This window comes from Aulostomus chinensis, chromosome 2 (genome assembly GCF_037954235.1).
Source record: "Aulostomus chinensis isolate RoL2024-O1b breed Wild chromosome 2, RoL_Achi_v1.0, whole genome shotgun sequence".
Classification (NCBI taxonomy): domain Eukaryota; kingdom Metazoa; phylum Chordata; class Actinopteri; order Syngnathiformes; family Aulostomidae; genus Aulostomus; species Aulostomus chinensis.
The window spans coordinates 34888845-34914643 of NC_141321.1; the positions used below are offsets into that span (position 1 = coordinate 34888845).

General features: G+C 43.7%; 1 protein-coding gene across 1 annotated transcript; it reads right to left on the minus strand.

The window, feature by feature from the left end:
• Positions 1–1109: 1109 nt before the first annotated feature.
• LOC147269819 (mucin-5AC-like) lies at positions 1110–25254 on the minus strand. The gene is made up of 30 exons (XM_086196367.1): positions 25182–25254; positions 24517–24775; positions 23082–23196; positions 22389–22473; positions 21697–21803; positions 19579–19789; positions 19354–19479; positions 19154–19271; positions 18426–18564; positions 17733–17843; positions 17508–17577; positions 16751–16888; positions 16493–16657; positions 16306–16400; positions 16099–16225; positions 15672–15927; positions 14619–14659; positions 14242–14351; positions 13989–14140; positions 13378–13516; positions 12891–13001; positions 12121–12297; positions 11297–11536; positions 9483–9639; positions 9238–9366; positions 8619–8766; positions 7774–7817; positions 7458–7661; positions 1289–2292; positions 1110–1166 (listed from the first exon to the last, which is right to left on the minus strand). Exons 1-30 carry the CDS (start codon positions 25252–25254, stop codon positions 1110–1112), a joined length of 4908 nt encoding a protein of 1635 aa, XP_086052493.1.
• Positions 25255–25799: the final 545 nt, after the last annotated feature.

Consider the following 25799-nt stretch of genomic DNA (forward strand, 5'->3'; position numbering starts at 1 on the left):
TTACAACTGCCGTTTCAGGGGTCTTTGTTGCGACTCCTGGCACTGACGTTGTACTTTCAACAACACTAGTGGTCGAGATTGTTACTGAGCCAGTGGTAATTACCTTAGGTGGCTTTGTTGTCCCAACTTTTACTGATGTAGCCTCTGAAGTGGTTGTTTCTTCAGGTTTGGTTGTGGTTTCCTTTGTGGTTGTTGTTGGCAACTCAGTACTTGTGGTACTAACAGAAGGTCTGGATGTTACAACTGCCGTTTCAGGGGTCTTTGTTGCGACTCCTGGCACTGACGTTGTACTTTCAACAACACTAGTGGTCGAGATTGTTACTGGGCCAGTGGTAATTACCTTAGGTGGCTTTGTTGTCCCAACTTTTACTGATGTAGCCTCTGAAGAGGTTGTTCCTTCAGGTTCGGTTGTTGTTTCCTTTGTGGTTGTTGTTGGCACCTCAGTACTTGTGGTACTAACAGAAGGTCTGGATGTTACAACTGCCGTTTCAGGGGTGTTTGTTGCGACTCCTGGCACTGACGTTGTACTTTCATTGACACGTGTGGTCGAGATTGTTACTGGGCCAGTGGTAATTACCTTAGGTGGCTTTGTTGTCCCAACTTTTACTGATGTAGCCTCTGAAGAGGTTGTTTCTTCAGGTTTGGTTGTGGTTTCCTTTGTGGTTGTGGTTGGCACCTCAGTACTTGTGGTACTAACAGAAGGTCTGGATGTAAAAACTGCCGTTTCAGGGGTCTTTGTTGCGACTCCTGGCACTGACGTTGTACTTTCATTGACAGGTGTGGTCGAGATTGTTACTGAGCCAGTGGTAATTACCTTAGGTGGCTTTGTTGTCCCAACTTTTACTGATGTAGCCTCTGAAGAGGTTGTTTCTTCAGGTTTGGTTGTGGTTTCTTTTGTGGTTGTTATTGGCACCTCAGTACTTGTGGTACTAACAGAAGGTCTGGATGTAACAACTGCCGTTTCAGGGGTCTTTGTTGCGACTCCTGGCACTGACGTTGTACTTTCATTGACAGGTGTGGTCGAGATTGTTACTGGGCCAGTGGTAATTACCTTAGGTGGCTTTGTTGTCCCAACTTTTACTGATGTAGCCTCTGAAGAGGTTGTTTCTTCAGGTTTGGTTGTGGTTTCCTTTGTGGTTGTTGTTGGCACCTCCAGACTTGTGGTACTAACAGAAGGTCTGGATGTTACAACTGCCGTTTCAGGGGTCTTTGTTGCGACTCCTGGCACTGACGTTGTACTTTCAACAACACTAGTGGTCGAGATTGTTACTGAGCCAGTGGTAATTACCTTAGGTGGCTTTGTTGTCCCAACTTTTACTGATGTAGCCTCTGAAGAGGTTGTTTCTTCAGGTTTGGTTGTGGTTTCCTTTGTGGTTGTTGTTGGCACCTCAGTACTTGTGGTACTAACAGAAGGTCTGGATGTTACAACTGCCGTTTCAGGGGTCTTTGTTGCGATTCCTGGCATTGACGTTGTACTTTCAACAACACTAGTGGTCGAGATTGTTACTGGGCCAGTGGTAATTACCTTAGGTGGCTTTGTTGTCCCAACTTTTACTGATGTAGCCTCTGAAGAGTTTGTTTCTTCAGGTTTGGTTGTGGTTTCCTTTGTGGTTGTTGTTGGCACCTCAGTACTTGTGGTACTAACAGAAGGTCTGGATGTAACAACTGCCGTTTCAGGGGTCCTTGTTGCGACTCCTGGCACTGACGTTGTACTTTCAACAACACTAGTGGTCGAGATTGTTACTGGGCCAGTGGTAATTACCTTAGGTGGCTTTGTTGTCCCAACTGTTAAAGATGTAGCCTCTGAAGTGGTTGTTTCCTCAGGTTTGGTTGTGGTTTCCTTCGTGGTTGTTGTTGGCACCTCAGTACTTGTGGTACTAACAGAAGGTCTGGATGTAACAACTGCCGTTTCAGGGTTCTTTGTTTCGACTCCTGGCACAGACGTTGTACTTTCAACAACACTTGTGGTCGAGATTGTTACTGGGCCAGTGGTAATTACCTTAGGTGGCTTTGTTGTCCCAACTTTTACAGATGTAGCCTCTGAAGTGGTTGTTTCCTCAGGTTTGGTTGTGGTTTCCTTTGTGGTTGTGGTTGGCACCTCAGTACTTGTGGTACTAACAGAAGGTCTGGATGTAACAACTGCCGTTTCAGGGGTCTTTGTTGTGACTCCTGGCACTGACGTTGTACTTTCATTGACACGTGTGGTCGAGATTGTTACTGGGCCAGTGGTAATTACCTTAGGTGGCTTTGTTGTCCCAACTTTTACAGATGTCGCGTCTGAAGAGGTTGTTTCTTCAGGTTTGGTTGTGGTTTCTTTTGTGTTTTTTGTTGGCACCTCAGTACTTGTGGTACTAACAGAAGGTCTGGATGAAACAACTGCTGTTTCAGGGGTCTTTGTTTCGACTCCTGGCACTGACGTTGTACTTTCAACAAAACTAGTGGTCGAGATTGTTACTGACCCAGTGGTAATTACCGTAGGTGGCTTTGTTGTCCCAACTTTTACTGATGTAGCCTCTGAAGAGGTTGTTTCTTCAGGTTTGGTTGTTGTTTCCTTCGTGGTTGTTGTTGGCACCTCAGTACTTGTGGTACTAACAGAAGGTCTGGATGTAACAACTGCTGTTTCAGGGGTCTTTGTTTCGACTCCTGGCACTGACGTTGTACTTTCAACAACACTAGTGATCGAGATTGTTACTGGGCCAGTGGTAATTACCTTAGGTGGCTTTGTTGTCCCAACTTTTACAGATGTAGCCTCTGAAGTGGTTGTTTCCTCAGGTTTGGTTGTGGTTTCCTTCGTGGTTGTTGTTGGCACCTCAGTACTTGTGGTACTAACAGAAGGTCTGGATGTAACAACTGCCGTTTCAGGGGTCTTTGTTGTGACTCCTGGCACTGACGTTGTACTTTCAACAACACTAGTGGTCGAGATTGTTACTGGGCCAGTGGTAATTACCTTAGGTGGCTTTGTTGTCCCAACTTTTACTGATGTAGCCTCTGAAGAGGTTGTTTCTTCAGGTTTGGTTGTGGTTTCCTTCGTGGTTGTTGTTGGCACTTCAGTACTTGTGGTACTAACAGAAGGTCTGGATGTTACAACTGCCGTTTCAGGGGTCTTTGTTGCGACTCCTGGCACTGACGTTGTACTTTCAACAACACTTGTGGTCGAGATTGTTACTGGGCCAGTGGTAATTACCTTAGGTGGCATTGTTGTCCCAACTTTTACCGATGTAGCCTCTGAAGAGGTTGTTTCCTCAGGTTTGGTTTTGGTTTCTTTTGTGGTTGTTGTTGGCACTTGAGTACTTGTGGTACTAACAGAAGGTCTGGATGTAACAACTGCCGTTTCAGGGGTCTTTGTTGTGACTCCTGGCACTGACGTTGTACTTTCATTGACACGTGTGGTCGAGATTGTTACTGGGCCAGTGGTAATTACCTTAGGTGGCTTTGTTGTCCCAACTTTTACTGATGTAGCCTCTGAAGAGGTTGTTTCTTCAGGTTTGGTTTTGGTTTCTTTTGTGGTTGTTGTTGGCACTTGAGTACTTGTGGTACTAACAGAAGGTCTGGATGTAACAACTGCCGTTTCAGGGGTCTTTGTTGTGACTCCTGGCACTGACGTTGTACTTTCATTGACACGTGTGGTCGAGATTGTTACTGGGCCAGTGGTAATTACCTTAGGTGGCTTTGTTGTCCCAACTTTTACAGATGTCGCGTCTGAAGAGGTTGTTTCTTCAGGTTTGGTTGTGGTTTCTTTTGTGTTTTTTGTTGGCACCTCAGTACTTGTGGTACTAACAGAAGGTCTGGATGTAACAACTGCCGTTTCAGGGGTCTTTGTTGCGACTCCTGGCACTGACGTTGTACTTTCAACAAAACTAGTGGTCGAGATTGTTACTGAGCCAGTGGTAATTACCTTAGGTGGCTTTGTTGTCCCAACTTTTACAGATGTAGCCTCTGAAGTGGTTGTTTCCTCAGGTTTGGTTGTGGTTTCCTTCGTGGTTGTTGTTGGCACCTCAGTACTTGTGGTACGAACAGAAGGTCTGGATGTTACAACTGCCGTTTCAGGGGTCTTTGTTGCGACTCCTGGCACTGACGTTGTACTTTCATTGACAGGTGTGGTCGAGATTGTTACTGAGCCAGTGGTAATTACCTTAGGTGGCTTTGTTGTCCCAACTTTTACTGATGTAGCCTCTGAAGAGGTTGTTTCTTCAGGTTTGGTTGTGGTTTCCTTCGTGGTTGTTGTTGGCACCTCAGTACTTGTGGTACTAACAGAAGGTCTGGATGTAACAACTGCCGTTTCAGGGGTCTTTGTTTCGACTCCTGGCACAGACGTTGTACTTTCAACAACACTAGTGGTCGAGATTGTTACTGGGCCAGTGGTAATTACCTTAGGTGGCTTTGTTGTCCCAACTTTTACAGATGTAGCCTCTGAAGTGGTTGTTTCCTCAGGTTTGGTTGTGGTTTCCTTCGTGGTTGTTGTTGGCACCTCAGTACTTGTGGTACGAACAGAAGGTCTGGATGTTACAACTGCCGTTTCAGGGGTCTTTGTTGCGACTCCTGGCACTGACGTTGTACTTTCATTGACAGGTGTGGTCGAGATTGTTACTGGGCCAGTGGTAATTACCTTAGGTGGCTTTGTTGTCCCAACTTTTACTGATGTAGCCTCTGAAGTGGTTGTTTCTTCAGGTTTGGTTGTGGTTTCTTTTGTGTTTTTTGTTGGCACCTCAGTACTTGTGGTACTAACAGAAGGTCTGGATGTAACAACTGCCGTTTCAGGGGTCTTTGTTTCGACTCCTGGCACTGACGTTGTACTTTCAACAACACTAGTGGTCGAGATTGTTACTGGGCCAGTGGTAATTACCTTAGGTGGCTTTGTTGTCCCAACTTTTACTGATGTAGCCTCTGAAGAGGTTGTTTCTTCAGGTTTGGTTGTGGTTTCTTTTGTGGTTGTTATTGGCACCTCAGTACTTATGGTACTAACAGAAGGTCTAGATGTAACAACTGCCGTTTCAGGGGTCTTTGTTGCGACTCCTGGCACTGACGTTGTACTTTCAACAACACTAGTGGTCGAGATTGTTACTGGGCCAGTGGTAATTACCTTAGGTGGCTTTGTTGTCCCAACTTTTACTGATGTAGCCTCTGAAGAGGTTGTTTCTTCAGGTTTGGTTGTGGTTTCCTTCGTGGTTGTTGTTGGCACTTCAGTACTTGTGGTACTAACAGAAGGTCTGGATGTTACAACTGCCGTTTCAGGGGTCTTTGTTGCGACTCCTAGCACTGACGTTGTACTTTCAACAACACTTGTGGTCGAGATTGTTACTGAGCCAGTGGTAATTACCTTAGGTGGCATTGTTGTCCCAACTTTTACTGATGTAGCCTCTGAGGAGGTTGTTTCTTCAGGTTTAATTGTGGTTTCCTTTGTGGTTGTTTTTGGCACCTCAGTACTTGTGGTACTAACAGAAGGTCTGGATGTTACAACTGCCGTTTCAGGGGTCTTTGTTGCGACTCCTGGCACTGACGTTGTACTTTCAACAACACTTGTGGTCGAGATTGTTACTGAGCCAGTGGTAATTACCTTAGGTGGCTTTGTTGTCCCAACTTTTACTGATGTAGCCTCTGAAGTGGTTGTTTCTTCAGGTTTGGTTGTGGTTTCCTTCGTGGTTGTTGTTGGCACCTCAGTGCTTGTGGTACTAACAGAAGGTCTGGATGTAACAACTGCCGTTTGAGGGGTCTTTGTTGTGACTCCTGGCACTGACGTTGTACTTTCATTGACAGGTGTGGTCGAGATTGTTACTGGGCCAGTGGTAATTACCTTAGGTGGCTTTGTTGTCCCAACTTTTACTGATGTAGCCTCTGAAGAGGTTGTTTCTTCAGGTTTAGTTGTGGTTTCCTTCGTGGTTGTTGTTGGCACTTCAGTACTTGTGGTACTAACAGAAGGTCTGGATGTTACAACTGCCGTTTCAGGGGTCTTTGTTGCGACTCCTGGCACTGACGTTGTACTTTCAACAACACTTGTGGTCGAGATTGTTACTGAGCCAGTGGTAATTACCTTAGGTGGCATTGTTGTCCCAACTTTTACTGATGTAGCCTCTGAAGAGGTTGTTTCTTCAGGTTTAATTGTGGTTTCCTTTGTGGTTGTTTTTGGCACCTCAGTACTTGTGGTACTAACAGAAGGTCTGGATGTTACAACTGCCGTTTCAGGGGTCTTTGTTGAGACTCCTGGCACTGACGTTGTACTTTCAACAACACTTGTGGTCGAGATTGTTACTGAGCCAGTGGTAATTACCTTAGGTGGCTTTGTTGTCCCAACTTTTACTGATGTAGCCTCTGAAGAGGTTGTTTCTTCAGGTTTGGTTGTGGTTTCCTTCGTGGTTGTTGTTGGCACCTCAGTACTTGTGGTACTAACAGAAGGTCTGGATGTTACAACTGCCGTTTCAGGGGTCTTTGTTGCGACTCCTGGCACTGACGTTGTACTTTCAACAAAACTAGTGGTCGAGATTGTTACTGAGCCAGTGGTAATTACCTTAGGTGGCTTTGTTGTCCCAACTTTTACTGATGTAGCCTCTGAAGTGGTTGTTTCTTCAGGTTTGGTTGTGGTTTCCTTCGTGGTTGTTGTTGGCACCTCAGTACTTGTGGTACTAACAGAAGGTCTGGATGTAACAACTGCCGTTTCAGGGGTCTTTGTTGTGACTCCTGGCACTGACGTTGTACTTTCATTGACACGTGTGGTCGAGATTGTTACTGGGCCAGTGGTAATTACCTTAGGTGGCTTTGTTGTCCCAACTTTTACTGATGTAGCCTCTGAAGTGGTTGTTTCTTCCCGTTTGGTTGTGGTTTCCTTTGTGGTTGTAGTTGCCACCTCAGTACTTGTGGTACTAACAGAAGGTCTGGAGGTTACAACTGCCGTTTCAGGGGTCTTTGTTGCGACTCCTCGCACTGACGTTGTACTTTCATTGACAGGTGTGGTCGAGATTGTTACTGGGCCAGTGGTAATTACCTTAGGTGGCTTTGTTGTCCCAACTTTTACTGATGTAGCCTCTGAAGAGGTTGTTTCTTCAGGTTTGGTTGTGGTTTCCTTTGCGGTTGTGTTTGGCACCTCAGTTCTTGTGGTACTAACAGAAGGTCTGGATGTTACAACTGCCGTTTCAGGGGTCTTTGTTGCGACTCCTGGCACTGACGTTGTACTTTCAACAACACTTGTGGTCGAGATTGTTACTGGGCCAGTATGTTTAGTAACTTCTTTAGGTGGCTTTGTTGTGTCTACTCTAACAGATGTTACTTCTGTTGTCGTAGCTCCCTTTGTTGTTTCCGGTGGTGTTGGAGTAACAGCTGTGAGAAAGCAGATGAGTGAATATCTGGAATATTTTTCATTTTGTACTAATTTTTAATCAATTTCTTCTGTTATACCTCTTTATTTGCTCACCAGCCACATACTTTTTCATTCCTACGTTTTCATTTTCCTGATCACAAATTCTTACCTGAAGTCGTCTTTCCAATTGTGCTGAATTCAAAGGGAGTTGTTTGAGCACCAGGTGTGGTTGTCGTTGAGCATGGGTACATTTTCCGTGTTATGGTACCATTAGTTCCACATTCAGCTGTGATGCAGTTTCCTAGCCCATCCATAGTACTGTAGATAGTTTCCCCATATTTGTAGTTTTTCCCATGAACCAAGCATGTACATGCTGTAAAGTGAGAACATTATCATTTCAGTCTCCTTCTCACACACATTTGTATATAAATTAATATCTATTAATATCTTGTATTTGTTTTATGTCAGTGATTTCAGGTACTCACAGTTCATGTCATAGCTGCAATTTATTCCAGAGAGTGTACAGGAACTTTAAGATAAATCAGAAATTGTCTACATTACCATTCTGTGGGCAGAAGAATTACTTTACAATGAAATTCTTTGAAAATTACTAATACAGCAACATTCCAGCAACTCCTCTCGTCTTGGTTTGCTAGATGTCCCTCTGTGGCACTGTTTCAGCTCAGACGAGACATCTGGCTCAACCTGTCATCATTCTGCTGTGGTAGAAAAAGGCTGTAGCTTGTTTGTGTTTCTCTAAGCTTGTCATTGTCATCAGGATGCAGCAACGATGCCCTTCCAAAATAATGTTGGGGAAACAAAAATGGGCCACGCTCTGTGCAAGAAACTCTTTCAAATGTGCCAATTTCAGTATGTAGGTTGCTCCTCACCAGCTACTTCAGAGGTGATAGTGTGGCGTTGTGAGGGGGACTCACAGAAAGCAGAAGGAGCAAGACTGCTTACCTAAATTGTCATCCAATGGCAAACTTGTGACTGCAGCTTGTGCTGCACCACTGAAATATTACTTCTTTGTATTTGACAATCAGTTGTTGACTCTATCGAGATCCTGATCCAACTTAAGCTACAGCAAATCTATATGTTACCATGCAAGTTGACTATGATGTGCTGGACTGCTTACATTTCCTCAAACTGGACCTTTTTGAATTTTAACTGAATACCCCTGTCATGGTGGTATATTTTATACATTTTAACCAAACCCTACAACTGACAGATTAGTCAGTGTTGTAGCTGCATACATCATGCCCTCCACCTCTGCACAGAAGACATATGGATGGGTTGGGCCTGAAGATGAATGTTCAGTCAGACATACCAAGTGTTACAGTTGCTTGATGGAACCTTATCTCCAACGCTGTAGTGGGTGCCTCTCCCATCATGGCAGCCACATTGGTCCCAGGTGACACACTGCATGGTGTCTTCATTGAAGTAGGGCTGGGTCGGGGGACATTGTGGATAGCAACCTGCAACACCATCATAATTTGACTGCATCATCATCATGTTGCACTGAAGACATGTTTGAGTTCTTCCTAATTCCAGAACTGGTTGTGCTGTTTTCATATACAGGCAAGACTTTAAATTCATGTAGAAAATCAGACACTGTTAGCAGAAAAAGCACTAAGAAACCGCTTCAAGTTCAGAGGAATCTTCTGATAAAACGGATGTAAAGCAGATGAATCAAGTTCCACAACAGTTTGACTCAAACAAATGCCAATTTAGGAAAATACAAGCTTAACAGCCTCAATTTTACATGGATGAACAAAGCAGCGTTGAGGATCGTGGCCTTGAGACACAAATCTCTAAACATGGATAGGAAGCACATCTGGGGAACATTCACTGGTTCCTCTGAACAGATGGAAGCTACATCAGGCCCATGCTGCACTAAGCTCTTTCGTTTAACGCAATGACACAATAAAAAGTTTGCTCTCCTGTACCTTCCAGACCACTGATGAGTTCTGAGCAGTTTCCTGATGGATTCCTACATGTCTTCATGCAGTCAGCTCCACAAGGCTTGTAGTGCCACTCACAGCCACCATGGGAGTTAAAGTAGTCACAGAAGACAGCTACACAAGACAGTGCTTCTTAAACATTCTCATAGAATAATGTTATACTTTAATACGGCAGACAGAATTACATTTTAGGTCAATTTTAAATCCACATGCGATGTTAGCAAACTTACGGCACATCTTTGGAGTTCGCCATTTGACACATGTTCCAGCTTCATTACAAACTTTGGCGTAGGCTGCCAGGGCCGTGCAGAGACACTCGCAGTCCCCACCAGTGTCACAAGCACAGGTGTCTCTCACACAGGAGTCAAAGTAAGGCCCCGGATCAACCTTGAAAACACACACACACACACACACACAAAAATACAGTGTAGCAGACTCAGAACTTTCTCAAAACCCCCAAGTTGACTCTCCACAAGCGGTTGACCCCCATTTGAAGTTAGCTTGTGAGTACTTGATAAACTTCATCACCCAGGGGCACTGACGAGGAGTTTTGCCAAATTGAGCGCAGTGACACAAAGCACCTCAGGACTTAAGGGACAACTCGCCAAATGTAGGTGAACCAAGACTTCTTGATCATCTTTCCTGGTGTTACTTTTAACACTGTCGTCAGTTGTGGTAGCTATACATGCTACATCAATAAGCTCCCTCCTGCTAGGAGCGCTACCATTTCCTTGCTTCTGTCTGTTCGCGTTTAGTTGTTGTTGGTATGTTGTTGGATTCTCTTGTTCTGTTTTTGTGGCCTTTTGGAGTCAAAATGTTATTGTTGTTTGTCCTTCACTTTGACAAAATAGATGGTAACTAGAAATTTAAAAGCTCATTTTACTCACACAGTGAGTATCATAATAGTTAGGCAATTAGTCCTAATCAGTAAATCTCCTTTTAAACATCAGTTCTTGAAGAAACTTTTAGTGTGTCCCAACTCGCATACTTCCATACTGCATACTTACGTTTTTCTAATTGAGTATTCTAATCATACTACATACTCAATCAGGTAGTACGCTAGTTTAGAGGGTGCAGTGCTGTCCCAAATCGCATCCCGCCACGAGGTGCACTTGGTGACATGATGTCTTCTTCTTCTTCTTCTACGCCGATTTATGACTGGCTAGCACCGCATCAGCATCAGCTAATTACCGCCACCTTTTGTGTGCACTTGTTTGTCGGTTTTTGAAGCAGTAAAACAGCTAAATGAATGGTCATCGCACGTTGTTACGCCACAATCGGCGCCGACAACGTGATGTCCTCCTTCTATTGACTGAAGGTCAACAGTATGTGGATTTGTGTTATCTATCTAGCGAAACATGTTGGTGATGAGTCGTTTTATTTTTTCAAACCCGTGTCCACACAGAATTTCAAACTTGTCCCTGTTATTTAATGGAAAGACGACTCTGTACAAGTCAGCGTGGACCGACTCTCACCACTGCTGTCCGCCGCCATTTTTATCGATGAAATGAGTGCGGTGAGTGTCCACAGTCGCATACTCAGAATCTTGACCGATTTGAGTACAGCATGCGGGTACTTTTACATACTCAATTTTCGCATACTATCTATACTTTTTCCATTTTGAGTTGAGTATACTCAAAATTTTAAGTATGTAGTGTGGCAGTATGTGATTTGGGACACAGCATTTGAGTATACACAGATTCCATCCAGAGAGCTATGGACGCAATGACAGGTACAGTAAGCACTGCAAGGGCACAGCAATGAAATAACTGCCACATTATCATCTCTGGATGTGTTTGCCATGTAAATAGTAAGCAACAGCGACGAGGACATGGACCAAAACAGACAGCAGGTCCATCAGCCATCCTACTCCATGTGAGGTGGGCTAGCCTAGTGGACCCAGGAGAGTGGGAACCAAAGCAAAGTCCTGCCCCCCTACTTTCTATACTCAGATATAAACTGAATATTCATCACCTGGACTTCTGCTAATACTATGAGCCTTATTACGTTGAACATCAGTTATGTTTGCTGTCACCATAGTTACCTGTGAGTGGCAGCTCTGGAACGTCACGCTGGTGATGATGCTACACTGTTTTTGGGCCCAGGCTGCCCGGTAGCGGTTGGAGGAACAGGGATCGCTGATGAGCTGGGCATTGGGGCAGCTTGACGAAACCTTCCAACTGTTACCAAACTCAAGAACATCTGATACTCTCTCCTGGGAACGTGTTGTGAAGTCATTCCTGATGTTGCCGTCATAGTTTCCACATAGACCGCAGACCTGACCCTGAGGAAAGGGTTCACCAACCTCATCATTGGAACATTCCCATCTGATGCTTGTACTGTCCAGTTTCTAAACCTGTGGTAACTTGGCCACATGTCAGAGAGCAAATTCAGCTGACTACAAAACACGTTGATGGTAATTTACAGTAGGCCAGCATAAAATGAAACAGATTTAGTTAAGACACAATCTTACAGAGTTAGAATGTCAGATGTGGTTAATTTTGCCTTTCATAGCTTGACACCCATTTCCTGGATACTTACAAACCTAGGAAGAGATGTTCTGAGACCATCTGTTATGTTCTTTAAAGGTCAAAACGGTCCTGGGCCTTCACAGAACATTGGGGGTGTAATTAAAATCTTTGGAACAAGCGAAAAGAGGCTAAACAAAGCTTGGCACTGTTAATGCCATGAGTTATTATTCTGTGATTCATTTTTCTTAATGTTGCTCTTCGAATATCAAAGTTTCTTCGTGGAACAAAATGTCCTTCAGGTTCTTTGACGTGGATGATGATTGATCCCGATTATAAGCCTGACAAAAATAAAAAAAAATAAAAAGCTCTATCAGCAGCAGATGAGACGGTTGTTTACCTGGAACTGTGGGTGGAGTTTAATGAAGAGACTTGTCTTCGTGTCCCACATGAGCACAAGTCCCAGCTTGATTGTGACTACCAGGTAAATACCCATCTTGTGCACCTGAGCAGGGAACACCTGGCTGCTGCCCTTCACCACCTGGAAGTTCTCATCTTTAAGTTGAAATTCATTGTCCTGCAGATGACAACATAACCAACCATCAATGGTTTTACTGCTCCATCCATCCATCTTCTACCTATTTTCCAGGGTAAGTTCATGGAGGTAGCAGTTCCAGCAGGGAATAAATGTCGTGTGAGCTCAGGAAAAACTCCAGACTCCTCCTAACCTCAATATACATCAATACTCGTAAATATGCTGAACTTCTTTTGTAGTATCAAACGATACACTGGCCTCAGGAACAAGTAGGCCCTAAAGATCAAATTCATTGTGCTACCCTAAGTTACAGTGTTGTCTGATTGTCAGCTGATTGTTGAGATCACTTGTGTTATTAGTCATCAACATGGTTGCTAATTTCAGATGAGTTTCATGTTTATTTTTGCAGGTCGTGTTAAAATCCTCTCTGAGTTAATTGATGAGCAAGACCAGAAGTGGAAGGGCCACACATTGAATATTTAAACAGTGATTTTGTTTTCACTGTGGCAGAGATGTGTCAATAATGTAGTCCATAGGTTCTTGTACGCCGGCATTGACTGTGACCATCAGCACTGGGTTTGAGATTCCGATCTGGTGTTTGCTGTAGAACATGAGTGTCCGTGTGTCGTGATCACCTCCAAGAAGATCTTGATGGCCTTGGAGCAGGTGGTTCCTGTGCTTCCACAGGGAACATTCTCCGTGATAATTCTGAATGTTCCATTGTCCTGACCTTGGTCACAGTAGTCCTGAAGTGACACAGACAGAGACACGCATGACTGGACACCATCCTTAAAACCATCAGGAAGATTCTGACAAATACACTTAGTATTATGTCCAATCCCATAGTGCTCAGGGTTTGGTTCATAGAGTTGGGTTTACATGGATGCTGAAATTCCTTAAAATGCTTGAATTGTTATGTGGAATTTTCAAAAATTACAAAGTGATTGGGTTTTGAGTAAATTTTATAGTAAATCTTGGGGTCACATGTTCAAACTTGTTTGTATTTGGAATTGGATGGAGGAAAATTTATGGTGGGATTGGTTACCAGGTAAACCCCAACAACTAAAATCTTAAACCAGTTTTCCATTATTTGTTTACAGTATAGTTATAGCCCGCTGGTACCTGGAGGAGTGAGTATTCACACTGTCCGCTGAAGTCAAACCTTTTATCATCAAAGGTGATGTAATGACCATCGCCATAGATGCTGCACACCGCGTCACACACATTGTCAGTACATGTGAATTTCCTGCCGCTGCAATAGCTGAGGAGACACAAACACATTTTATTCCTGCCATCAACCCCGCCTTCGTGGAAATTTCTAAGTTGATGAAATGTATTTGTTTTAAAAGCTTCTTGCGATAATGATCACGATAATAATGGTGTTTCTAAAAGGTTCAGAGGTGCAGAATGTCGCATGTAAACATATATGTTGAAATCTGTTGGCTTACAATCATAGAGCAACTGCCTCACCCTGAATGTAAAACACATTCAAGAAAAGTCCTGTTGGAAGTTATTCCTTGCCTTCTGGTTATGTTTCCAAGCTTTAACTATTAGAAGATAAAAAGTGTGGGGCCCAAAATTGGTCCTTGTGGTACACCATAATTGATTCCATAGCTTCCAGATGAACATTTATCTCTAGATAGCATTAAATCCTGTACACTGGTCCTTTACTGCCCATGAAGTGACTGTTCAGTGACTGAATGTGTGAATGTCTGTGCAGGTTTTGTACAAACCAGGTGTTGCAGTCCACAGTCAGCGTCTGTCCAGGCTGGTAGACTTTGTCATTGTGGAGACAAGGACAGCTCATCTCTGTGATACAGCCTCCAGTTCCATCTGACACCAGGCCGTCAGGACACATGCAGCCAGATATGCAGCCAGTGCTGATCTGAAGCCAGTCAAAGAAGGGGGGCAGAGAAGGTAAGCCAAACAAGACCTGTGCAAGGGTGCGCTATATTCTACTATGAGTATGTGTAACACTGAGCGTACACAAGCAATGTCCAGCATGCTGCAGCTCTTCTGACACTCTGTTCCAGCAGTCCCAGGTAGAGCTCCAGAGCAGTCAAAGTAGACCATAGGGGCAGCACACGATGGTGAGGCTGGCAAATTAACAACATAACCTGAGTTAGAGGAGAAAGGCTCATGTCCTACCCAGACTGAAAAAGTATTTATGTAAAATTGCAGATGGAATTATGTTGATGTCTTACCCCAGACGTCATCAACATAATTCCATCTACAATTTACCATAAACCCTTCTTCTTCAGTCTTTATGTATACAGAAAAAGTTCTGTGCAATTGATAGACGTGAGGAAACAAAACAAAAGCAAAGACTGAACATGTATGGAAAGGAAACCTACCCAGTAGTTGAGCCCCTCCAGGGCAGCTGAGAGCTCCATGTCTGCAGATACTTTGGAAATGAATAGGAGAAGCTGGGTTGATATTTCTTCCCATATGTATGTAGATATATGAGTGTGTGTGTGTGTGTGTGTGTGTACACACATATAAATGTGTATATATAATGTATATATATATATATATATACACACAGTGACATACATATATGTGTATAACTATATACATATACTGTATATACTGTGTATATATATGGATGTGTATATATATACTGTGTGTATATATGTATGTATATATATATATATATATATACACACACACATATCTACACTGTGTATAAATATGTATGTGTGTATATATATATATATATATATATATATATATATACACTCTGTAACATATATGTATGTATGTATGTATGTATATATATATATACGCACACACGTATATGTGTGTGTATATATACACACACATATATGTATATGTATATATATATGTATGTATATATATACATACATACATACATACATATATGTACACAGAGTGTATATATATATACACTCTATGTACATATATGTATGTATGTATGTATATATATATATATACGTACACACGTATGTGTGTATATATATATATATATACACACACATATGTATATGTATATATATATATATATATGTGTGTGTGTGTATATATATATGTATATGTGTGTATTTTATAGTATATTTCGTATGACATTCAAAGGGTTTTCCTAATCATGTGACCATCATTGATCACCCTCATGCAAGGCGTAAGATGCAGAGTTTCAGTTTTCATAAAAATCGTGAATTTTGGGGGGAAAAACTCTTTCAGTTTTTCAGAAATGTTATTACTTGAGGTGTTTTGGGGGATTTTCAAGAATGCACTTTCCTGAAATGGCTGCACTTTTTACAAAACCTCTGAAAACGGTTTTAAAACAGGTTTTGTCAAATAAAAAGGACATGCAGAGGTTTTATTCTGAGCAGAGCGTCACTGGTAAAAACTTGAATATGAAGGGAAAATCTAACATCCCTCCACTCTTGCTTTACCATGTGGTTCCATCTTTGCTGACGGTCTGGCCAGCAGGAATCAAGGTGTCTTTATCATAGCAGGGGCAGCTTGTGGCAGACACACACTGGCCTTCTTCGTTCATGAAGGTTCCGTCGGAGCAGCCGCAACCATCCACGGCAGTGAAGCTGACTTGGCACGAGTAGTCAGCCTGGCTGAGAGAGCGGCATGTCCGACCACAGGACGTCATGTTGTATCCATACACTGTTCCCACTGGACATGATGCACTGAATCTACCTGGTTGAGCAGAAAAACGACCAGCAACAGAGGAACCTCAGATGCTTGACCCTCTTCAAATGGGATCTTTTAAATCTACTGATCTAGATCTACTGGCGTGATTGGCTCTACTCATTTGTAACCCCGCCTCTCTCTGTTACTGCGGGAAACAAAAGGGTTGTTGGACTCAACTGCAGATGGATTTCCTCCAGTTGTTGATCTGGATTCCTGCAGCTGTGCAGGCATAGACGTAGGAGGAGACGGCAGCACACATGCACTCCTCGCTGTTCTCACAGTTACAGCTGTCATACATGCAGTTCTGTGAGGTGACATGGCGACATGTTACCGTGGATGATGAGGTTTCATTTGTCATCGCAGCTTTTCTGGGTGCAGACTTACATCTTTGTATGTGCTTGGGCTGATGACGGAGTGGCATGGAGCAAACCCTTCGTTAGGATTGGTTAGTTTGGAGCACCAGTACTGGGCGTAAGCCTCTGAAACACAGAAACGTACAGAAATGAAGATGTTCCAGAACACGTCAAATGTCCTGATGGGCGAGGTGATTTGGGAAAGGCGTCCAGCTCACCCTTGCTGAAGCCCTGACTACACGGGTGTCCAAAGCGAGCTCTGACATCCAGGCAACTTGCTCTGGTTTTCCAGGCATTGGCAAAGGCTGCAGCGGTGCCCTCCACCAGCCCGCTCGTGCCCCTGAAGTCATCACTCATTATGTTGTTGAAATTCCCACACAAACCTGCCAGATGACACCAACAATCAATGGAATTCAACCTGGAAGGAAAGATTTACCTTTAGTGAATGTGGAGGAATCAGCACTGTGGAACCATACCAGAGGTGGTTCCTTGGAGAGAAGTGTCAGCTGACACAAAGACCTGCATCAAGGGGGACAGCTGGACCATCAGATCTATGCCCACCTTGGTTGTTATGGCGATGTAGAAGGATGAAAGCCTAAAGGCACTCAGCTCCGCTAGAGCCGCCAGCCAAAATGAAAACGTCAGTGACAGAAATTTGCGTACCACTCAGCGCTCGATGGATCGTAGGCATGAAGCAGCAGGTCCAGGTGTTATCAGTGCAAAGGCTCTGCCTTTCATCATTTTGTGGCAGTTGTGAGATAAATTATCAACCATTTTAAAGCTGCAACAATGGGTTGTGATGAAGCATCACATAATAGCTCTAATAATAATACTAATTACTATAATTAGAATTATGATCATATATTGCATTTATATTGAGCCTTTCACAGAACCCAAGGATGTTTCACAATATCTGACACTTGGAAAAAACTGGATTGTGGTTCATTGACAGCCAGAACCCACACAAGATCAACGTGGGTCACAACTCCACACCGGAGCGACTTTAGAACCAGACATCCTGACACTGATTGTTGCATTCAAATGGTGGTGGGCAGCCCAGGAGGTTCTATTTTTACGTCTCCACGGAGTTCAAACATCAGGGCATTGAAGGTCATCCATCCACTGGGACTCACCAACTGTGACTATTTTGGCGGTCAAAGGTGGAGGTCAGTGACGTGTGAAGTGGTTGCTGCTAGTTCCTCTACACTGATTGTCGGTTTGTCTGTAACTCACGTGAGAAGAGTGGCAGCTGAGAGAGAATCTGGTTCACGTAGACCTGCCCGGAGGCCTGAACCTTAACAACCTGCCGGTTTGAGAGCAGACAGATTTAAGAATCCGTGAGTCCAACAGCATTTATGAACAATTCTTTGAGTAAACGTTAAACCTGGTTGTTTCTCTGTTTGGATGAAGTCAACTGAAAATCTCCATTATAACCAGATAGAGTAGAGAGGTGTTTACCATGGAGTTGCTGTACAAGGCCAGAGTCACAGCTCGGAGACAGGTCCTGCGGTCCGCCAGACCACACTGGACCAGGTCCACCAGCACTGTGTAGGAGGAGCCGTTACTCTGCTGCAACACACATGGGAGCAAAAAAACAAATATAGATTAGAAAGGACGAGAAAAAAACAGCTCATCACTCAGCCGCCTTATTCCTGTCTTATTTGAAATGTTTAAAGTCAGGAGTAGTAATGAGGCAGTGGTGATGTTAGCAAGCTGATGAAAATTCAACACAAATTCAAAAAAACAAATTCCACCAAAGCAGAGATGTTGTCCTAAAACCATCCGTCACTAACTGATGGAGGTGGTGGGGACTGGTTCAGTGCTCTCCCATGGACCTGTTGACCTTCCGTCAGGAGTTGCTGTATATGCATAACATTTCATTTTTGGACCTAGCCACAGTCACAAGGTGCGCAAGAGCACCCTCTACTGTATGACAGTGAAAACATCGATTGCCAGAAAATCTGGTCAGTGGTGGAGAAAGTGTTAAGGGGTCTGGACCCTGCATTAAACGGATGCTACAAAATACAGAATAACACTGTGTTGCTCGGTGGTCCTATGTTGTAGTCCGTAGGAAGCAACCACCCACGCCACCTTCTCTGCTGCTATGTGGCGTGACGTTGGCGTGAATGTGGCAGTATATGAACAATTTACCTTTGCCAGAACGTAGGAACAGTCTCCGTGGAAGGTGTAGACTTTCCCATCGAAGGTGTTGATGTGGGCTCCACCCTCCACAGAGCAGGTTCCTGGACAGTTCTCCTCTGTACACCTCCAGCGACCGCTATCACACACACTGTCAACACACAAAGGGTTGATGAGTAACAACCGAATGCAGAAGTCATCAACTCTAGTAGCTCAATTCCAAGTGTGGTGCTTGTTGGGCAACAGGTGGTTTTAGAGTAGAAAAGATAGATGTGATCAGGGTTCTTTGCTGGTGACCAGCTGGAGGAACTCAGTACCAGAGACCAGAACCCTGGTCCACTCACTTGATTCTCTGATTGAAGGCATTTTTGTGGCGTGCGCATCAGGCTGGGGTGTGGAGGTACGCAGGGGTACGCAGGTGCAACACAGAGTGGTAAATCTTAAGACTTTCCTTTTTGGTAAAGCTCAGGCCAGCCCCACCCCCAAGTTATCCCGCTATATATCTTGATTCTGGCAGGGACCCCTCATGATGCACTGGGCTTCTCGTTCCTTCTGTCCTCATTCATATCTCATAGCTGCATGTTACTAACTTGACTTCTTCCTCTGAACCTCTCATCCACGAGAGTTTGAACTCCGAACTGATTTTCCAGTGCTTCCCCTGTGCATTGATATAAAGCAACGTCCCTTCCCACTAGTTTTTCTCATTTGCACGTGGATCCTCTACAGAGTCGTTATCTCACCAGGATCTGCAGTCATGCGAGTACGACTCTCCTGACATGTAGACTTTGCTGTTGTGCAGACATGGACACTGATCCACGGACACGCAGCCACTGTTGCTGATGTCATCAAACACCATTCCTGAGAGGGAGGAAAACGATTGTTAGTGGCACACGTGAGAGAGATTGGCATGTTTTCCTGAACATTAAAATGATGTGGATACCAGCAGGACAGCTGCAGCCGTCGTGGCAGTGGCTGTCACACGTCCGGCCAGCCTGAGGGTTGCTGCAGCTGTCAGGACACGAGCTGCTGCACTCCAGGAACTCCATGTTGAACGGACATTCCTGGTCTGTGGAGACAAACTCCTTAACGATGCTGAACTGGTGACAATGAAACTGTTCTGCAGGACGTCATGTGAACTGTCATCTTTAAGTGTTTGCTTTCTTACTACAGAAGGTTGTGTTCCTCCATTGCTGGGGCTCGCCACCTGCATGGACACACTGTCTGGAGAATTCGGAGATGGTTTTGCAGAGGACAGAGTCCAAGTTCTCTGTAGAGTTGCACATATCCACCATGCAGGCTCGACTGAAGGATTCCAAATCCAGGAGATCTTGGCAGCCGCTGAATGGATCACTGGTGAAGAGCTGGTCACAGAACGTCTGGAAGCAGAAGGGGTGGTGGATGATGATGACGACGGTGGTGGTGGCGGCAGCGGGCAGCCAACAAGAGACGGCAGACTGAAGGTAAGAGGCCTCTAGTGTCACAGTGATATGATACCATTTTGTGGCAGTTCTCGCTTTACTGATCCAGCTGTTCTTTCAACGCTGTCCAGCTTCTGAAGATCACCTCTAACAGTTAACTGATGAAGGAACCTCTCTCATTTGTTGGAGAGCGCCTGGAAAACAGCTTTGATTTTTGTTGTCTTTCACACTTGGAGGTAATGAGGGACCTGAGAGGAGCTGGGAGGCTCCCTGAGAGCTGGAGATCAGTCACTCTTCATCTTGTCATGATGGTCCTCACGGGCCACTGGCACTGAATCCTTTAATATATATATATATATATATATATATATATATATATATATATATGTATATATATATATATATATATATATATATATATATATATATATATATATGTATATATATATATATATATATATATATACACACACACATACATATATATACATATATATATACATACATATATATATACATATATATATACATACATATATATACATATATATATACACATACATATATATACATATATACACATACATATATATACATATATATATACATACATATATACATATATATATACATACATATATATACATATATATATATATATATATATATATATATATATATATATATATATATATATATATATATATACATACACATATAATTCATTCACGTATAAAAGAGGGTGTTAACGGTCGCGTCATTCCAGCTGCACCACAGATGCACATACAATATACACACAGGCACACATGGATGCTGCCTTCTGGCTCCAGGGGCTTTAGAAACAGCTGTTGCTGCTGTGCACAACAGAAATGAGAACGTTTGAGTTTCATTTCTAAGTCGCCTGAAACAAACAAATATCAAATTAGTTGCTGATTTATTTAATCGTGGACAACGGATCGTCACTAAATCATTGCAGCTCCACACACCACTAAAGTCTTCTCACATGTAATTTATGATGTAATTCCCAGAAATTATTTTATCAGTTCAACCATAATATTTCTGTAAAATACTGGACTTCTTCAATTAATGACCCAGATATTTCCTGACTGTACTCTTTTGAGTTTTTGCATTGTAATAAAACTCTCATTAATGGTCAGTATTTGTCATGTGACTCTCCTGTAGGGTTAGGATCTGTCAGCTCTAAACATGACCATTTTTTTTGAAAGACTACGGAAATTATTAGTTTCTTACAGAGTGTCGGTACTGCATTGAATTTAAAAAGTTTATCACCCATCACTTGTTTTGTAACATGTTCATGACTATGTGCCTTCAGCAAATTCTGACTTGGCTCCCACTAGAGGGGGCACTCCTGGGAGATCCTCTTTTCCAGGTGAGCAGTGGCTAAGATGAAAATAAAACTGAATTCACATTTCTTCCATGTAGTTCTACTTTATTGCCTTTCTGTTTTTCCCCTCAAGGGAAAGCACGAATGGTTAGTAACAAGGTAGCAATCAGCAATGCTACACAGAGTGGGAAGCTAGCTCAGATACCAAAGGTTTAGTTGTCAAACAGTGTTTAAAGCTTCCAGATAAATGTTATTGGAAAGAAGTAACTGACCAGAAATACAGTTAATATCATGTGTGTTATCAATTGTCTCCACTACCTGTTGATAAGTTTGATTTAGCAAGCAAGACAATGCTGACAATGTTAACAGGCTAATCTGTAGTTTTGCTAACAGTCTGGATGAGTTGTTACCTCAGTGGGTCATTGGCCAAATTTACCAGCTAGAATAAGAATTTGGCTAAACCGAAGTCAGAAAAGGTGAAATGTGGCCAGAAAGTGCAGTTGTTAAAGTGGAGTTTTACCTTCTCTCCACAGCTGAGGAGCGGGTTGTCTCCTGTCTCCTCGCAGCGCTCTGTCGGCCCCGTCATCCTGTTCCTCTCAGCATAGTCAAGCACCGACAGCGGCCATCCTGCAGGTTCTAGGGCCACATTGATCCCAGAGGTGATGCAGCAAGTACATTCCATCATGTTCAGGTCATTTTGCAATAGATTGCAGGGGTATTTGCTGCTTAAGAGTCAGCAAACAAACGCCCACATCCAAGAGTTTTAGCTTTGTGAGTATGATACAAGTAGAACCTTGTTTCAGCAGTCGTACTTGATGATTTTTGCCTTGGTGACGGATCAGGAGCAAAACTCCCACATGTCATTCAAGACAATAAACAAATGTTCTTCATCATCCCATGAAATAACTTTGATTTATGCTTGAGGATAAAAAAAACCCTCAAGCAAACTGAAACGGTGCAGTTGACAATGACATAGGGGAGCCACAACATGATGACATCACTCATGAGAGGAGTTGCAGCTCACAAAAATAAAAATGTGTTGACGGAAAATATGGAGGCCGTCATTGAGCACTGCTGAGCGTTACGATCAGCCTGAAGTTACGATGAGATAAAAATTCCATCTCCCCAAATGTAGTTTCCCGTGACACATCCGGCACCCCCACCCAGACAAACAAGACGACAACTGCTCCTCAGAACTGAACCGGCTCGTACCGTTGTTCAGGAATTCGTTGGAAATGCCATCAAAGTTCCCACAGAGTCCGCAGGTCTGGCCTTGGTACTGTTGGTCCAATTCAATCTGTGAACGCAAACCAAACACACAGTCGTGAACAGCAAAAGCACCATTACCAGATGGCCGCTCTACCTCCTGAGCCCAGCTGCCACAGAACCATCTGTCTTTACATGGCAGATATATTCTGCAGCGCCCAATAATTCCGTGACTCCTCTGACCAAACGTTTCTGAAACGCCATCAGCGCCATCATCATGTGACCACATCTAGTCCTGAAGTTAGGAATGCAGCCATATCTTAAAGTTCTTGTCTTATTTACTTGCGCTACTTTCCTCTCTCACCCAGAAACTCAGTCTTTGTCAATATTTGTATGGCACGTGGACCCCCCCCCCCACACACACACACCACCACCACACACACTCACACACACACACACACACACACACACACACACACACACACACACACTCTCACACTCCATCACTCTGTGTCACCCACAGCTTTTGTCCCACCACTTTTGAGTCGGTCTCCTTGTGTGTTTGTTAGTGTTTCTGAGACTGAGGACTGAAGTGGACTTAAACGCCCCAACCTTCCCCACTGTTGACATCTGTGTGTGTGTGTGTGTGTGTGTGTGTGTGTGTGTGTGTGTGTGTGTGTGTGTGTGTGTGCTTCATACATGCAGGGAGTCATCCCGGTTCCAGGTGACTTGGATTCCCAGCTTGGCGTTAACAGTGATGCTCGATGAGGTTTCCTTGATGTTCACCCCAAACGTGGCCAGAGGCAGAGACGCCCTGCAGCAAACAGAGAGCGATGGAGTAGAAACGTTGTGAGTCTTCTACCAGCACCAGACAAATCTATCCGTTTCAGTCCTGAAGCTGCTGAAGCACAGCAACAGCGTCTCCTCAGTCTTTCAGGATGTGAATAAAAAGGTAAAAAGTCCAGAACAATATTTTTACTTTGTATGTTCCTGTCGATGACAGTTCTACCTGTGTACATTCGACGTGTTTGACGTGACATGATGTCATTCTACCGAACAGCTGCTGTAGACGTGTGCTGAAACAGCGGCTTGGTCAGAGCTCCAGATACTGGAATGTGCCACTTTAGTGCCCCCTACAGATGGAAGGTCAGACTTTTATATGACTTTTAAGAATGTTTTAGCAATTAATTAATTATTTTATGTTTTGTTGCTTATCTGGCGTAGGAGGAAATATTGTGATTTCTTGCAGGACCGAAGTATCAAAATTTGTCCTACCACCGCTCCTGTAAGACGGTGGCGTGGAACAAGTCTTAGAAAGCCCCCTACAGGTGAAAGAGAGTCATTTCACCAATCTGGAATCGATTGTCAGTCTTTGGCGCCTGCACAGTGAACAGTTTTTTACGCTCATCTGTTTCACTGGAGACTAATAAGACACTAAAATCCGACCACAAATGTAGAGTTCCTGCAGCTTCACTACATGGACAGCTACAAATTTTGATAAAATTGTAATAATAATTCAAACTAAATTGTTTTGGGTCCATTCAGGGGGCCTCAGGGTTGGGCGGCGACAGGTCACTTTGAGTATTTAGTCAAGTCCCTCGTGTTACATTTTACTCTTTTTAATCCTTTTTAAAATCATATCCTGCTGCTGAGTACAACCCACGATTCATCCCAACATCTGCTGGATCAAATGAAACTGGCCGGCTTCATGGCTGCTTCTCAGACCACTCATCTGTGTTTTTATAGCCAGAAAAGGATGAAATCTACAGAAAAAGTGAGGGAAAACTATGAGAAACACTGTTGTCACTGATTAAGATGCCAGTGTTGGTTAGACACGGAACACTGATGTCAGCTAATGTTGCTAATTTGTTGTCCAAAGGTCACAACACGCAGCAACAATTAGCACAAAAAAAAAAGATTTTTTTTTGCAAGAAACCCTATCAGACACTCCGGTATTTGAAGCTCTTGTGTCAACGTATGTCATGGACATCTTGTTCAGTCTCAACCAAATCATATCTCTAGATCTGAGGGGCTCCACTAAACCAGCTCAGAATAAGAAAAACTCTAAGTGTTCACGCTCGGCTCGCGATGCCTTGCTGCATCTAAACAGCGTCAGACCCGACGGCAGACTTACATCTTGCCGTTAACGATGACGGAGCTGTTGGAGAGCTCCACCACCGTGGCCTCCAGCCTCATGAGGATGCTGCTGATGGTGGGGATGTCCTTGACCAGCTTGCGTCTCATCTGGACGTTGAAGTTGTCGTAGCTGCCGTCACACTGTGACACCAGCACGTAGTTGCAGGTGGAGGTCAGCTGGAAGAAGTCTCCATCGAAGGTCTTCCAGTGGAAGTTTCCCCAGGTTGTGCAGACTTGGCCGATGTGAGATGCGTTAGCTGCAATGGCACGAGGACTTTGAATTAGTGTGGAAAAACGAGAGAATGCATCTCTGGCATTTGCAAATTACCAGGCTTAGAGTGTTGAGAGCAGGAACGACAGTCACTGAAGGAAAGGGAAGAATGATCAGTTCATCAATAAACGTCATGGACAACTCTGTAACGTGACAAAGATATGAAAACACAGGCAGCATCAGATGGCCTAAATTGTCTTGGTCTCACCCTTGAACTGATTGAAATATTCAAATATATTATCAAACCAACTCTTCTAGGTGCGTTAAAAACACATTTTCCCCCAAACTCAGACATTTCACTGTCTTTGGAAATGCCTTAACTTTTGAAATCAGTCAGTGTCGATGAAGTAGCTGTTGAGTGGAGGTGAGTGAGGATGCAGTCGAGGACCCACCGGTCTGAGTCAGGGAGCTGACTGTCATCAGGTGGAGGAGCCAGACTGTGGCTGGTAGTCCCAAAGTCCCCATGTTGGTCCTGAGGACTGAACCACGATGAGAGGGCCTGGACTATGAGAGCCTTTATAACCTGGCAGTGAAGGTGGAGCTACACCAGAGACAGGGAGGGAGAGAGAGAGGGATAGAGATACAGAGGGGGGGGGCTCTCGTTCTCACCCTGGTTACTTGGGGGCCGTCAGTCTCAGGAAAGACGCTGTGATTTTGCGTTTCTTCGCCACTCATGTTTCTCTCTGCTGTCAGGCGGAAACGGTCATAAATCATCGCCGATATTCACCGCATGCACACGTGTTGCCACCATATGTTTCTATAAACACAAATAGTTATGATTCCTTTATTTTTCCTGTCCTGGGACCAAACAAAAAACAGCAATATCAAAATATCATCATCATTTATTGAGATTAGAAAAATTCCATGAAAAAGTTCGGTGATTTCTAAAGGCCCAAGTTAACTTCAAATAGTGGGTAATTTACTTGTGAGATTTTAGGCTAAAACTGAAGAATGAGATGAGGAGGTGCAGTTAAAGGAAATGACCTGATCTTCATGGGACACATTACCAA

Coding starts and splice junctions, on each gene's coding strand:
- LOC147269819 (XM_086196367.1), bottom strand. CDS start 25,254: ATGGGGACTTTGGGACTACCAGCCACAGTCTGGCTCCTCCACCTGATG. Junction 21,804..22,388: donor CAACGAATTCCTGAACAACG/GTACGAGCCGGT, acceptor TAGAACCTGCAG/GATGGCCGCTGTCGGTGCTT. Junction 13,002..13,377: donor GTGAATACTCACTCCTCCAG/GTACCAGCGGGC, acceptor GTGTCACTTCAG/GACTACTGTGACCAAGGTCA.